This window comes from Macrotis lagotis, chromosome X (genome assembly GCF_037893015.1).
Source record: "Macrotis lagotis isolate mMagLag1 chromosome X, bilby.v1.9.chrom.fasta, whole genome shotgun sequence".
NCBI classification, from domain to species: domain Eukaryota; kingdom Metazoa; phylum Chordata; class Mammalia; order Peramelemorphia; family Peramelidae; genus Macrotis; species Macrotis lagotis.
The window spans coordinates 460222800-460236759 of record NC_133666.1 but is presented as its reverse complement, the minus strand read 5'-3'; the positions used below and the strand labels follow the sequence as shown (position 1 = coordinate 460236759).

The window sequence follows — 13960 nt, the reverse complement described above, 5'->3', positions numbered from 1 at the left end:
TCCTCTTTTAATGATTAGGATGATAAATCAGAAAACCAATCTAGACACTAAAGTCCTTGTAAAATTATTCACTTTTCTAATCTATTGGGTTCATTTTGTTCTAGATTCCCATCAGCCCGCTTGAAGTGCCTCTGGGACTAGTTAATTGCTAAGTAAATTAACTAGGGGAGGGAAGGGTTAAAACTAGGAAAAACTCTAGCTGGAGGGATAATACTATTCTGAAAATAGTGCTGTTTCAAGATATAAAAGGACTAAGATGTAACCAAAAATAAAGTTCAGGGGTCACAATATTATGTTAGAAAGGGAAATGAAACGCATTGAAAAGTGTTAGATGAATGCTTACTTCATAAGACTATAAAACTGATTTCTTGGTATTGGTTGATTCCAAGATTATTTCAGTTACCAAATATGCAGCCACACAAAATTTAGGAAACTAGCATACTGTATATCAGATCCTGAAAGCCTCCTATAGAAAGTCCTTTCCAAACTGAAATGGAGTGTGGAGAAGATGGTTTTGTGGTCTGGAAGAAATCCTAGTACTCAGTAAAGGAAAGCTGTAGAACAAGATGGTCTAGGGATCCTGGTTTTAGAGGGGTTGCTCTCTAGGCCTGGGTCTGCCCCAACTTTCTAGTTGTGTGGCATCGGGCACCGTATTTTTAGGCAAGGGAAGTTTACAAGACCTATGAGGCCCCTTCTAGCTCTAATATTCTGTCAATACTGTTATTGGAGAACCTGTGAAAACGCAGCAATGTAACTTCTCATCAAGTTCATTTAAATACTAGATTTACAAGAAGAGATCAACTGAAACAAGTGAAACCGGATAATGACATAAAACTGAGAATGTTGAACAGAGAATTTTTAAAAGTGCTATTCCAGATGGTACAGACTTACTACCATCTGGGGTGGGGGAAAGGTGACTAATGTAATAATGTGTTAGTTTTGCACATATAAAATTTGATACGGACAACACAATTCAACAATTTTGTTTCAGTCTTGCTTAATAGATCAAACTAACATGAGAACTAAAAAAAAGATTAAATTACATAAAACTGTCTCTCAAAAAAATCTCTCTCAAGTTTGTGTTTGGTAACCAAATGACAAAAACTGTAAAGGTAATAACCGGCACTAAATTAACCATTTAACCACTAAGAAATTTTTACAATCAGTATCACAGTGCCAAAAATAAGAACATTATTAGAGGCTTCAAAGACATGGATCATTCTGACCTGGAAAAGCAAGTTTTTTTTAATAAAGGAAAACATGAAAACAAAAAAATTTTGACCGGGTTGGAGAGTACCCATTTATCCTCTGGAGACTTACTAAGGTAAAAGGCAAAGGTTGCCTCTAGCCTTATTTTGCTGCTGTTGTTAAAAATCTTCCTCAGGCTTCTTTTAAGATCTGAAATACCTTTTAGAGTCTGCCCCTTCTACCTGGTGTCTATAAACATCTAAGCAGCCATTCATTCAAAAGTGGCATTTCTAAATGATCTGAATGGCTAAACAAGTTGTGCCATGTGATTGTGCTGTGGGAAAGGATGAGGGAGATAGTTTCAGAAAAATATGACGAGCACAATATTGAACTGATACAAAGTGAAGCAAAAATTGGAAAACCATTGGTCCGAGTAACAGCAAGATTGTAATAATGATCAATTATGAAAGATCTGGATATTCTTATCGATACAGTGATCCAAGACGATTGCAAATGACTCATGATAAAAAAAAATTGCTACTTCCAGAGACAGAACTGACGAATGAGTGCAAATTGAAGCATAATTTTCTCACTTAATTTTTCTAGCTAATATGGAAATATTTTCACGTGTATAATTGATATATTGTTGCCTTCTTAGTGGGTGGGGAAAGAATGGGAGGGCAAGAATTTGGAACTCACTTTTAAAAGAATGTTATAAATAATAAAGAATTTTAAAGACTTTCATTTCATCGAAATTTGCTCAATCATTGCCATTTGTGTATTTTATACCTATTTATTCTAAATTTTCCTCATGGGCCCTATTACAGCTTTCACAAATCATTGTTTCCCTTTTAGTTACAAAGCATTTATCTTTAGCTTTGAGACCTGGCATCCTTAACTTAATCCAAAAAAGCAATCTATTGAGTATTTCACTTTTAGTTCACTTTAGGTCAAAGCTTGCCACATCCTCTTGTTAATTAGCTTAACAACCAGTTACCCACCATCAAAAAATGTCCTTGCTGTTCCTCAAACTCCAGTTTCTGATCATTGTTTTTTTATTCCCTGGCTAGTTTCCAAAGGTAAACCACTTTGTTCTGACAGAAATGAGTACTTACCAATTCCCTAAGATCCTAGGGTTTACTCATTAGTGCCTTGACTTCAAACTGATTCAAAGTTACTTTAAGTAAATTTTAAAGATTTTAGTCTAGAAACTTCAAACACTAACCAAGTTTACCTAGATGACATTGCAAATTGCTTTAAATCAACAGATCTTTTCAGTAACATTAAAAATTATTTTAATACCTAAACACAATTATTGTTTATAAATTAGGGAGGTAGGAAGCTATAAACTCCCTTCTCTAGGGTATGGAAAAAGGCGATTAATTTAACTTTTACAAGTTTTTATTGTCATAGGAGTATAAACTCAAACCTGCAAAGTGACATTGCCCAAACAATACCACTGCTCAGGTATTGTTAACAGAGTCAGGATTCAAACCCTGGTCTACTAATTTCAAATCTAGTATTCTTTCCACTGTAACAAGCTTAATTAACCATACCTTAAATTTTATTATCAATATTTTAAGTATGTCATTTCATCTAGAGATCTCAGTATCTCTCCACACTGCAGAGGCTTCATGAAGTGTTATAACTCCAAGAATGCATTGCTTGTGACCAGCCCTCTGGTGATTAGCCATTCCTGAATTTACAGATCTAAAGCTAGATAGAATGATGGCTAACACATTTTTATTTCCTGAGGTAGAACCAGACAGATCTCAGACTCACTGGCAGAGAGGCCTGGAGGACACAGGGTCCCTTGGCAAGTTAAGACCAGAGAGTAGGCCTTTAGTGAAGGAATTACATTTTAGTTCAGTTAACATTTAAATTAGCTTACATGTGCCACTTATGTAAGATAGCATCAATTTGGGAATGAAAACTAACTTTTGATGATCTCTATAGTAACAAAGATAATCCAACAAGCAGAAAGTACAAAGAAAGCATTGGATTAAGATTCTAAAATCAAGTGCCTAGAGTGGGAAGCTTGGGCAAGTCATTCCTTGGAGCTTGCTTGATCATCTGTAAAATGGAGAAAATATCTGACCTGCCTAAACCAGAGTGGATGTTAAGATCAACTGAGATGTCCTTGAACACTTGCTAGACCAGCATGAAGTTATAATCCCCAAGAGTTGACTGTGTCTTTATACATTCAAAATTCTTTTTATAATCTTAATATGCTTTTTTTTTTAGGGGTTTTTTTTTTTTTTTGGCAAGGCAAATGGGGTTAAGTGGCTTTCCCAAGGCCACATGCCTAGATAATTATTAAGTGTCTGAGACTGGATTTGAACCCAGGTAACTCCTGACTCCAAGGCCGGTGCTTTATCCACTACGCCACCTATCCGCCCCTCTTTTTATAATCTTAAAAAAGAATCTACAGTATTTTGAAACATGACAGAATTAATCATTAATCAAAAGAAAAGAAGGATTTATATCAGACTCAGCTATCTTCTCTGGTCAAATTCCTCTTGGAATCTAACAGCTCAGAAAGAGTACTTAAACTTTTTTATCATGATCCCCCCCCCCCCCCCAAGTCTGGTGATCCAAGGGTCCCTTTGTCAGAATTTCTGTTGCCTATATTCCTGATTGATGGAAATACTAAGTTTCAATTAGAAGTTAATGAAAATATGTACTTCTCTTCCCCCCCCATCTATCTAGATTAAGCATTCATTCTAGAGCTGAGAAGGATGACGAGTTAAGCACTTAAATGACCAAACAGTCCATGTTATTTATGACTATAAAGAAGGGGTTTTTGGTGATGGAAGGTATTAAGTGAAAATGCCATTATAGATTCCTTTCAGCTGTCCTAAGTTTCCCATTACAAAGCTGATGGCAATGTAATAATGTATGGTAATCTTAACCTTTGAAGGTGGTTAAAATAGGATTAAAAGATATTATTAATAGTCCTAATGTAGCCAGAGTCTCAATGTTTCTTTCATGGCCTTAAACACTTTTCAAGTTCTTTTCTTTCTATGAGTTCTAGTTTTGTACCTGGTTTCATCTGCAAACGTGTACATATCAGTAAGTACAGTTTATTTTAAATCAAGAAGCAGGCTTACAGAAGACAAAGGGAGAAGTTAGTTTGCAAATTCACAGTTAAGTTATAACCATTTTTAAAAAAATGGTTCTTGGTGCAATTTGAAATTATTAAAAAAAAATGTTCATGGCTGAGCACTAGACCAGTATTCAAATGGCACAGAATTAGTGACATTAATTAGGCTGCTAAAGGTTAATAAAATGATTAATTTTCAGCAGAAAAAGTTATACTACCCAAGACTCATCCCTATCAGCATTCAAATAACATAGAAACAAATGGTTTACCTACCCTGGTGTGGTCCCAGGTCCTTCAGAGTGAAAAATTATATATCTTACATTTCCCTATTTTGGTTCACATGGGGATAATTTTTCAATTATATCCAAGCTCCTACTTAATGTTAGAAAGTGCTTCCTCAACAAAATACTCTGCAGTACATTACTTTAAAGAAAATATTTTATTACATCATGAAAAAGGCAACACCAATCAACTAGGTTCATACTTGCTTAAAAAAATTGAAAATTTCTTTAGTAGACAGTATGTCAGCATCCTGTTCCACATGGGAATGAGAAGAAGACTATAGCTTTACTAAGTATTGCACAGTCTGAAAGAAATACCAACAAAAATAAAGGGGAAAGGTGGGAATAAGAAAAAAAAAATCACATGATCTTGGGAAACATCTCACATTATGAATAATCTACCAAGAAACATTTAAAAAAAAGAAAACCCTTTGTTTCTACAGTAGCTTTTAAGTTTACAGTTCTTGGAATGACTATATTCCATTGAAGACATCTCAGTAACAGGAAGCTTCATTTCAGCAATCCTTTGTGCAAATATTAATAGAAAAACATATATAAAATAACGCAGTCATTGGTCTTTTGACATGACCCAAGGAACCATAACAAACATTTTTTTGAGAATTCTGCTGCTTGAAAAAAGGATTAGGCCATCAGTTTTGCCTGAAGCTCCATCTCAGCTGCCCTTTTGAGGGCAACATCCACTAGGAGCTGAAATCCACTAAAATCTTGGTTAAGGTCTGGTGGGGTTGGGGGGGGAGTGTTGAAAAGCCCACTCTGGGTATTTGCACTTGGTCCAGATTTACCCGTGTCCTCCGAGTATAGGAGAGAGGTGTCTGTGAAACCGTTGGCTGATATCTGCTGCATATCTGTGTTCTGTCCTACACTGACTGTTGGGCACAGATGGAAAGGGGCATCTTTCAATGCAGTCACCGTGGTATGGCAAATCACTGAGGGCCTGGCCAAAATCGATCCTGGGGATGGGGGCTTAGGTGACAGCGGTCTTCCTAAGGTCTGGTTTGGTCCGGTTGTACAGGCATGAAATGAACTCTCATCTAAAGCTGGAATGAAGTTTTTGATGCCCATGGCAGACTCCACAGAGTTAGCTTCAGAAATCTTGGCCCCTCGGCGGGAAATAGTGTAGTGATTTGGATCCTTGCCATCTTTTCTCAGCATGTCAGGGAGGAGCCTGCGGCGTGCATTGATGAACCAGTTGCAGACCTAGGAGATATAACAACACCTTTTAATGGTTTTTACTTTTCTTTTAGAAAGTATGAAATGGTCCATTTAGACTTAAAATTTGCTTTTTAAGTTAGCAAAAGCCAGCTAGGAAAGTGCCCAAGTAACAAAAAAAAAAAAAAAAAAAAAAGAGAGAGAGAGAAAACTCTTACTATTCTTCAAAAAGAAGAAACAAAAGTTGCCAGGTGTCTGAAAATGTTTTTTTATAGAAAGTTTACCTTTTAACTCTCCTGTATATTAACCTATTACCTATTGTTCCTTCATTTAGGTTAATAAACAACAGGAAAGTCTTTCCCCTATGAAAAGAACCACTCCTCCCACAGTTACTGATTTTTCCCTGTTCAAATGACTATGTCAACAGACACAACATGAATTACCTCACTGAAATCTGTCCCTGTTTAAATATCAAACCAGTTTCCTGGGCAATAGAGGAAGGTTTAACCTCCTTTTCTTATTTGCTGTATAGAGTAGTGTTCTCTTATGATATATCATTAAAGAAATTGTTACCTGATAAGATAATAAATCTAAATAATCTGATTACCTTTCAACACTATAAAAATGTTCTCTAATTTTAATGAGGAAGGTTCAGGAAAGAGAAAAGAACTACACACACACACACACACACACACACACACGCGTGAAACACATCAAAATGCTTTTAAAAAATAAACTATTTCAATAAACAACTCGAAGTGAGAATTTTTTTTACCTGTAGTGTAGAAAGGTGTGTTTGTTGAGATAGTAAAGCCTTTTCTTGTTCTGAAGGATAAGCATTGAACCGATGTTCATAGAGCCAGTCCCGGAGAATTTGTACGGATTCTTTGGGCAGATTACCCCGTCTTCTCCGCTTACCAGAGCCAGCTGAAGAGGAAAGATCCAGGGGAATATCCATATTGTCATCATCCTCAGTCTCACTGCCTGATACTGGAACTACACCTATGAAAACACAAAAGTCAAAAGTCAGAGCAGTCCTATCAACCCAGTTCATTAAGATGAAGTATAACAAAGTTTTTTGTTTTTGTGCCCGTTCCCCCCCCCCCAAGTCACCAGAAGGGACATTGCTGCCTAAAATGATGTGTGAGTCAAGTGAATTAAGGATAGTCTTCCCACTGATTAACAAGCCATTAATACTAGGACTTTCTTCCTATAAAGATTTTACTTCACACATTCCTTTTAACTGGTGCCCAGAAAAACCTTTCATCTGCTGTGGCAGTCCAGACAAATTGCATCTAAAGTAAATATCATGCCACATGTTGCACAGGAAGGGCATTATAACGGTATTCGGCTAACAACTTTTTTTTAAAGAACACTTAAATAAAGAGGGTGTATGAGGCAAGTTGAGGGGGTGGAGTGTAAATCTAATAGTTCTGAAATACATTTTAAAATGCTAGCACATTACTCTCTCATTCCCTTTGATTGCATCAGTTTTTAAATGATTGTGAGTCATCCCTAAACACTCTATTGGTACTTATGAGTGAAGATTAAAAGAACTAGAAATGCTTTATATATACCTTAAAAAGACATAGCATTTCAATTTTATTCCAAGATATTTTATTGTTCCCTCACCCTATATTCACATAAAGTTAATCCCTATACCAAATTAATATCATCTTTTAAGCTAAATATGATTGGCTACGAGATCTGGTTTCAATTCACATTTTTGGTTCTGAAAATATTTTTAAAATCACTTCCTCCTCCCCACTAAACATCTGATAGTCACATTTGATTAGTTTGGCAAAGCAGATCTCTGGTAACTGGGGACTGGTACATTCTATACATTGAATGAATACTATTAAATACTTTTAATTGGCCTCCGTGTTCAGTCTTTAGTTGTTCTAGGACAATGAAAACTAAACAATATAAATTCCCAAAGAAAAACCTACTTCGGTTTTAGATACTTTAATCCCAACAATAATTCTAGGAATTCACACACCACTGTAAAATCCAAACCACAGATAGGACTGGCTTCAATTAACACAAATCATTAACTGGCATTTCTATTTAGGAACATAAGTTTTTTCCCTTCTACAATCATTTTCTTTAAACAACTTCATCCCTATAATTTAAATGTTTCTTCGTAAGTCTACCGTTTGTGAATTTTGTCCCCATCTGAAAGGAAAAAAACTACTCTTTTCAAAAACACAGGACCTAATGAAAATCTTTTACAATTCGCTAACAAGGACACAGTTCTTCAAAGTTAGTCAACTAGTTTTCCCCCCACAGATGAATATAATTAAATATTTTAGCATAATAAAACAAGAAAGCTACTCACTATTTTTAAAAGATTTGTTTATGAGATTCCACTTAATGCCTTTCTCAGTTAATTGACCACTGCTTCACTTTGACACACATATTTAGATTTGGACTGCAGGGGGCAGGAGGTGTAGAGAAGAGAAAAGGAAAAATGGTATCCAGGGAAGAGCCAGAGACCTCAGGAAACAGTCAAAGTAATGAAAAGTTCTAACAAAGAAAAAGAACTTGATGATGCACAGACGTATGTTTTAGGAGGGACTCAAAAGTTTAGCCAACAACTAGTTATAAACTCTGCAACCATGTTATATACCCTTTTGTGGCCTTGAGAGTAGAATTTAAATATGTTGCTCTTCAGAGATAGTGCCAGTCTAGACTTTTATTAAGTAGCTAAAACTTTTAAAAAACACAATTTTAGTAACTATAACTCCATTGAAAAGAATGATTTAAGAATGACAAAACAAGCTCCCTGTTCATATAAATAAGGAAGAAACTATACTCAGTATTTAATACAGGCAATTAGCTTTTTTTTTTAAAAGTCAATTAGAGAAAGATACATGTGAATAAAGTAATTGCTTTAAATACCCCCAAATCTGAAAAGACAGTCTTTGGGGCTTGTCACTATCGGTGCCTTTTCCCTAAGAAACCAGCCATGAAGTGTGAAAATCTGCTTTTAGAGCAGTTGGTTCCTAACTGTAACTTGGTCATAACAAAGAGCAAGGGGGAAAAAAAAGCTTGCCCTTTGATCTTACTTTGACAAGAAGCCCAAACCCTTCCCAATAGGTGAGTGACACTGACACAAAAGCAAGTTTCAGTTAGGCAACACCAAACTGCCCTTGAAAGACTTTCCTCTATCCCTCGTTTATTTAAATAAATGAATGACAGGCCTCTGAACTTAACAAATATTTCCAATATGTGCACAAAAGCTTCAGTAACAGGAAGTGGAGACTGGAGTTCCCTGACTACACCAGCTGATATGTTCAGTGCAGCATAACCACGTTCGCTGCTGTCAAGCCTGTTTTCATTGAAACCATGCCTATTGATTATGGCTCAGATTTATTTTATGTTATTTTTCTTTGTTAGTCACTTCCTTTTGTAATAGATTTGGAAAAGTTTCCCAGAGATGACTTGTTTCCCAAATATGAATTCATAGGTCATGATGCTTAGTACAAAGGAACAGATTGCTTTTACTCTACCTACTTCCTTATTCTCAAAAGGGTCAGGAGGACTTGTTACTTAGTATTTGACAAGGGGGCCCAAAGAGGCGAGATTAGCTCTGGGCATGCTTAAAACTCTCAACATCAGGATGACAACAAATGGAAAAATTTAAAAAAAGATTTGTCACTTAAACTAAAATTGAAGGCAGCAAAGAATCTAAACATGTTGATAAACCTAAAGGGGAAAAAAAGTTAAACATTAATTTAATTAAACAAAAGTTTGGATGGGAAGTTTCCGGTTAAGATGGTCTCCCTGGAGATACAATGGCAATCTTTAACACTTGAGTCATCCAAATTGAACTGGGTTTGGCTGGCCCAAACAACAGAATCTCTCAAGCAAGAACAGAACACTGTCAAAAGGCAAGGATTAAAAGAACTACTGGAATTTTTCTAATCCGACTATCAACCTGTTTGCTTTTTAACCATTTAAAAAGAAGTTTTTTTTCAGGCTGCAATTTTTCAGAAGTACAACCCCCCTCCAATTTGCAAATCCATTTATACTACTCCAGTTCCCTATAATTTGGTCCAAGTTACTTTTATTAAAGTGAGTTTTATAAACTATTTGCCAGATAATTGAAGATTAAAAAAAACACAAATCCAGTCCACAGACTATGTCATGGGTTAACAGTTGGACCGAGAGATCCTTAAAATCTTCCAGTTAACAGAAAACGAAAACCGTTTCATCCCTAAGGTAGTTTTTACAAAGGGAAAGAGGGAGGAGGAGGGAGGAGAGAAGAGGAGGAAGAGAAGGGAGGGGCAGGAGAGAGGGAGGGAAGCAATCTAGCTTTTGTTCCTCTGTTCCACAGCCTGAACTTTAATCATCCCCCAAAGCAGTAAAATTTACCACAACCCAAAGAGAATTAAAAAGAATTTTAGATTACTAGAAACCAGAAAAGATACAAAGAACTGAAAGAGCGAAGTGTCCCGCAAATACAATGTCAACCAAACCTTAAAAAAAAAAAAAGAAAGAAAACCTTTTGTCCTTACATCAACCATCAACTCACAGGCTCATCTCCCCCACATGAACTCTTAACCAGTGACCTTCTTCCTATAATCTTCAAGTTTTCCCCTCCAACATGTCACCTTTCATTGTTTGCATTATTTCAGTGCTGAATAACCAGAACTTCAGCTCACAAGACCGATTACCAAACACTCACACTAAATCATATCAGCATTTTCACACACTCAATTCTTTATTATAAGTGGAGAGGGGGAAGGGGGAGGGACGAGGAAGAATGCGGGAAGCAGGGGGAAGAATGCGGGGGCAGGGAGGGAGAAGTTTCCAGCCCAGTTGGGTATTTCAACAGTCCCTAGCCCGAGGCGCAGCCCGAACAATGGGACGCGGAGAAGGCGGAAATCTACTCCTAGAGAGGAAGGGAACCCGAAAAAAAAAGGTGGGGGGACGACGACCCCCGAACTGCAGGCAATTTCGCTGAAATGGACGTGCCACCCCCCAAAGCAACAGCCGAGCTCCAGCAAGCCCACCCGGGGGGGCCCCTCTTTCACTTTGGGGGCGCCCTGGGACGCCATTCCCGGAGCGAGCGTTGGGAAACTGCCGCCTTATCACCAATCAATGAATTCAATGAACTACCTTATGAATGCCGAAACCTGGCCGGGGGGAAGGAGGGCGCCCAAGGCGACCCAAGGCACTTTTAACCGAATTGTAGACGTTAAATTCCCTCCAAACTTCCCGAGGGAAATCTGGGGGTGGGGGAAGGAAGAATAGGGGGCGACCTTCGCCAAAGATTTCAAAGTCTCAGAATCAAACTAACAGAACCCTGGGGTCAGAGTTGGGGAGGGGGGAGAAGCCCCCGCCTCCGGGCGTTCCGTTCCAACAAAATTCTATCTCTTAACGTACACTACGCCCCCCCCCCAGCCCCGGGGTGGGGGGGCTGCCCCACCGCTCTCTGGGCATTACCAGTCTGAAAGAATGTGGAGTTTAAAAAAAAAAAGCCATCCCTCGAGGAAGTTAGTGAGCATGCGCAGTAGGAGGCTTCCCACCTCGCTCTGGAACATTTGCTCCAGGACCCGATTAACTTATGTTTTAAACCCCTCTCACATAAATCACAACTGAAAATTCAGCTCTAGCATCTGCAAGCCGAAGAGCCCAGTTGTTTTGGTTTTTTTTTTTTGCGTTCCTCCGAGTCCTGAGGGGGAAAACACTAACTTTCCCCCCCCCAACCCCATTTCACCCACGAATAAAAGTTGGGTGTTTTCTAAAGACAGGTTGTTGCCAAGTTTCAGTTTTTAAAAAACTTCCAGGGCGCTTTTATAGAAACAATCTCAGCCCCTAACTTTGGCACTTCAAGTAGAGCCTGTGCCTGTCAAAATGAAAAGTCAGCCACCTAAAACAATCTTTAAGGGTGGGGGCAGTTTTCTTGACATTTAAAAAAAAATTCTTCCATTCTCCAGTTTAACCCTTCAAAAAAAACTTCCCAATTTTTTGGGGGGGGGCGCATTTTTAAACTCCCAACATTTCAAACCAGAAAGTTTTTTGGGGGGGAGGGGAGAAAGTTTATACAGTGTTGCCTACAAAGTGAGCATAATTACCAAAAAAGAAACCACATTGCAACGTGGGGGAAAGTTAGTGTGACAAAAAGAAATACTACATTTCAATGACGTGGTGGTGGTGGGGGGGATAAGGATACAGTTGTGGTAGAAACACACAAAGAAGTATCCCCTTTCCACGAGGAGGGGGGAGCTAGGAGACTCGTCCAAGCCCAGCCTCAGTGAGAGCCCTTCAAGCCTAAGTTTCAAACAAAGACTCAGTGGATTCTGCCATCCAGGGTGCTCCCACTCCAAACAGAGACGACTTTGTTTGGCCGCAGCCTCTCGTTTTGAAAGTTGGGAAAGAGAAGTCTCATCACGGGGTGGTGGTGGGGGGGGGGGAGAAGTCCGCCTCGGAAAGCCCGAGGGAAGGGGTCTCGAGTGGACGCAAAAGGAGAGCTTCTGCTCCCCGTTTTCAAAACAGCGTGGGGGCGGCGGGGCAGACAATGAAACTTTGAGGAGCACAAACAAGGCAGTTGAGCGTGCTTCTTGACAACGTGCCAGCAGCAGCATGGAGAAACCAGTCCCTAAACAACAGCCCCTCATGTTGTGTCTAGAAGTGAAACATCAACCAACTGCCATTGTAGACCGGACCTCAACAAAGGGAAAAGAAGCACCAGGGCTCCCGGGATGGGATGGGAGTGCTGATGGTGACTGGGCCACTTTGGGGGCAGAAAAATAAAGTAGCTCAGAAGTCCCCGGTGAGCCCCCCGCGCCCCACCACACACACACACACACACACAAAGTGAACCACACAGTGGGAGGGGAGGACGGGCACACCAGCAGCCGGGCAGACAGACGGACGCACGTTCCTCTTACCTTTCTTAGTTTTCATTCTTGATTTCTACTTCCACCGGGCGGAAGTTACTCTTATTTCTGAATGCCCAGAGAGGGGGAGCAGAGCCAAGGGTGGGATCTGCCTCTTTCCCCCTTTTCCCCTTTTCTGCCTCTTCTCCACAGTTCTCGCAGACGGTGGGGGGGGGGGCGGCCGTTAGGGCTACACCAGGCGCTACAATCCCAGACGCCTCCGAGTCGGAGGGGATTCAACTGACACTTGGGGCTTCCCCGTTCCCTACAAGTCGGGCCGGGGGCTGGTCCCCTCCCCAATCCGGCCTCCCCTCCCCACTTTGGTCCTTTGTTCTTTCCCTCCTGGCTTCGGTGCTCCACAGCGCCTTAAGCCCCAGCCTGTCAGAGTGAGAAAGGAAAGGGGAGAAGGTACAGGAGGTCCTTCCTCCACCCCCAACTTCTCCCCCTCAATAGCTCCCCCCCTTTATTCTCCACCCCCCCACACCCGCACCTTCCAGCAATGAGTAAGTGAGAGTAAGCGAGAGCGGCCGCGGCCCGACCGCCCCAGCACTGGCGGCCTCTTGCCTCCTCCCTCGCTGCTGTCACTCTGACAGATAGAGGCAAGAGAAAAGAGGGGGAGGGGAAGGGGGGAGGGCGCAGGAGTAAAAGGGGAGGGGAGGAAAGAAAAGAAACCAAACCCTTCCCCGCTTGTGCCGCTCCCGGGACCCGCTTCACTGGCACCGTGGCGATGGTGACCGAGCAGCCAGTCAGGAGAGGAGCCCTCCCCCACTTTTTTTTTTGGCCTTTCTTTCTTAGGCTCCCTTTTGATCATCAAACTGGAAGAGGGTGGTTTTTTTTTTTAAAGGATGCCCCTTCTCTTTCCTCCTCCCTGCCCTAGAAGGAAGGGACTTTTTTTTTTTTGACAGCTCCCTGTAACTTAGCTCTCCCGGCGGTGGCGGACCCCAGGCTGCCTGTGAATGGAGCGGGGAGAGAAGGCAAAGTCTGCTGCAGGGGCAGGACCCTTCACCCCCTGGGTGAGCCTGGGCTCTGGGCGCTTCTCCTTTCTCTCTCTCTCTCCCCCAACAAAGCTAGCCTACTTTGGGGAAGTACTTAGCAGACCCACACTCCCAGCGGCGATCGCCACCCGTCTGCCCTCTGCGGTTGGCAGCCCCGGACCAGGACGGCTAGGCAGTTTCGAAATCCCGAGCACGCCGGAGGCGGCAGACACTCTGTCATGCCCACATGCTCTTTAAACGTCTCTGCGTGTGTATGTTTGTGCGCGCGCGCGTTTCGCCCGTCCTGATTCAACTCGGGCCGCAGTAGCTGCAGCCGCAGCGGAGGCGCGGACCCCC

At 40.8% G+C, this 13960-nt stretch overlaps 1 protein-coding gene across 3 annotated transcripts; it reads right to left on the bottom strand.

The window, feature by feature from the left end:
* Positions 1-4713: 4713 nt before the first annotated feature.
* TGIF1 (TGFB induced factor homeobox 1) lies at positions 4714-13693 on the bottom strand. 3 transcript variants are annotated; one of them, XM_074208501.1, is made up of 4 exons: positions 13120-13693; positions 12642-13007; positions 6518-6744; positions 4714-5790 (listed from the first exon to the last, which is right to left on the bottom strand). In XM_074208501.1, exons 2-4 carry the CDS (start codon positions 12655-12657, stop codon positions 5215-5217), a joined length of 819 nt encoding a protein of 272 aa, XP_074064602.1. In that variant the 5' UTR covers positions 12658-13007; positions 13120-13693; the 3' UTR covers positions 4714-5214. The 3 variants fall into 3 exon arrangements, with proteins under 3 accessions (XP_074064602.1, XP_074064604.1, XP_074064603.1); XM_074208503.1 differs by lacking the exon at positions 12642-13007; XM_074208502.1 differs by lacking the exon at positions 13120-13693 and having other exon boundaries at positions 12642-13064.
* Between the last annotated feature and the right edge of the window lie 267 nt (positions 13694-13960).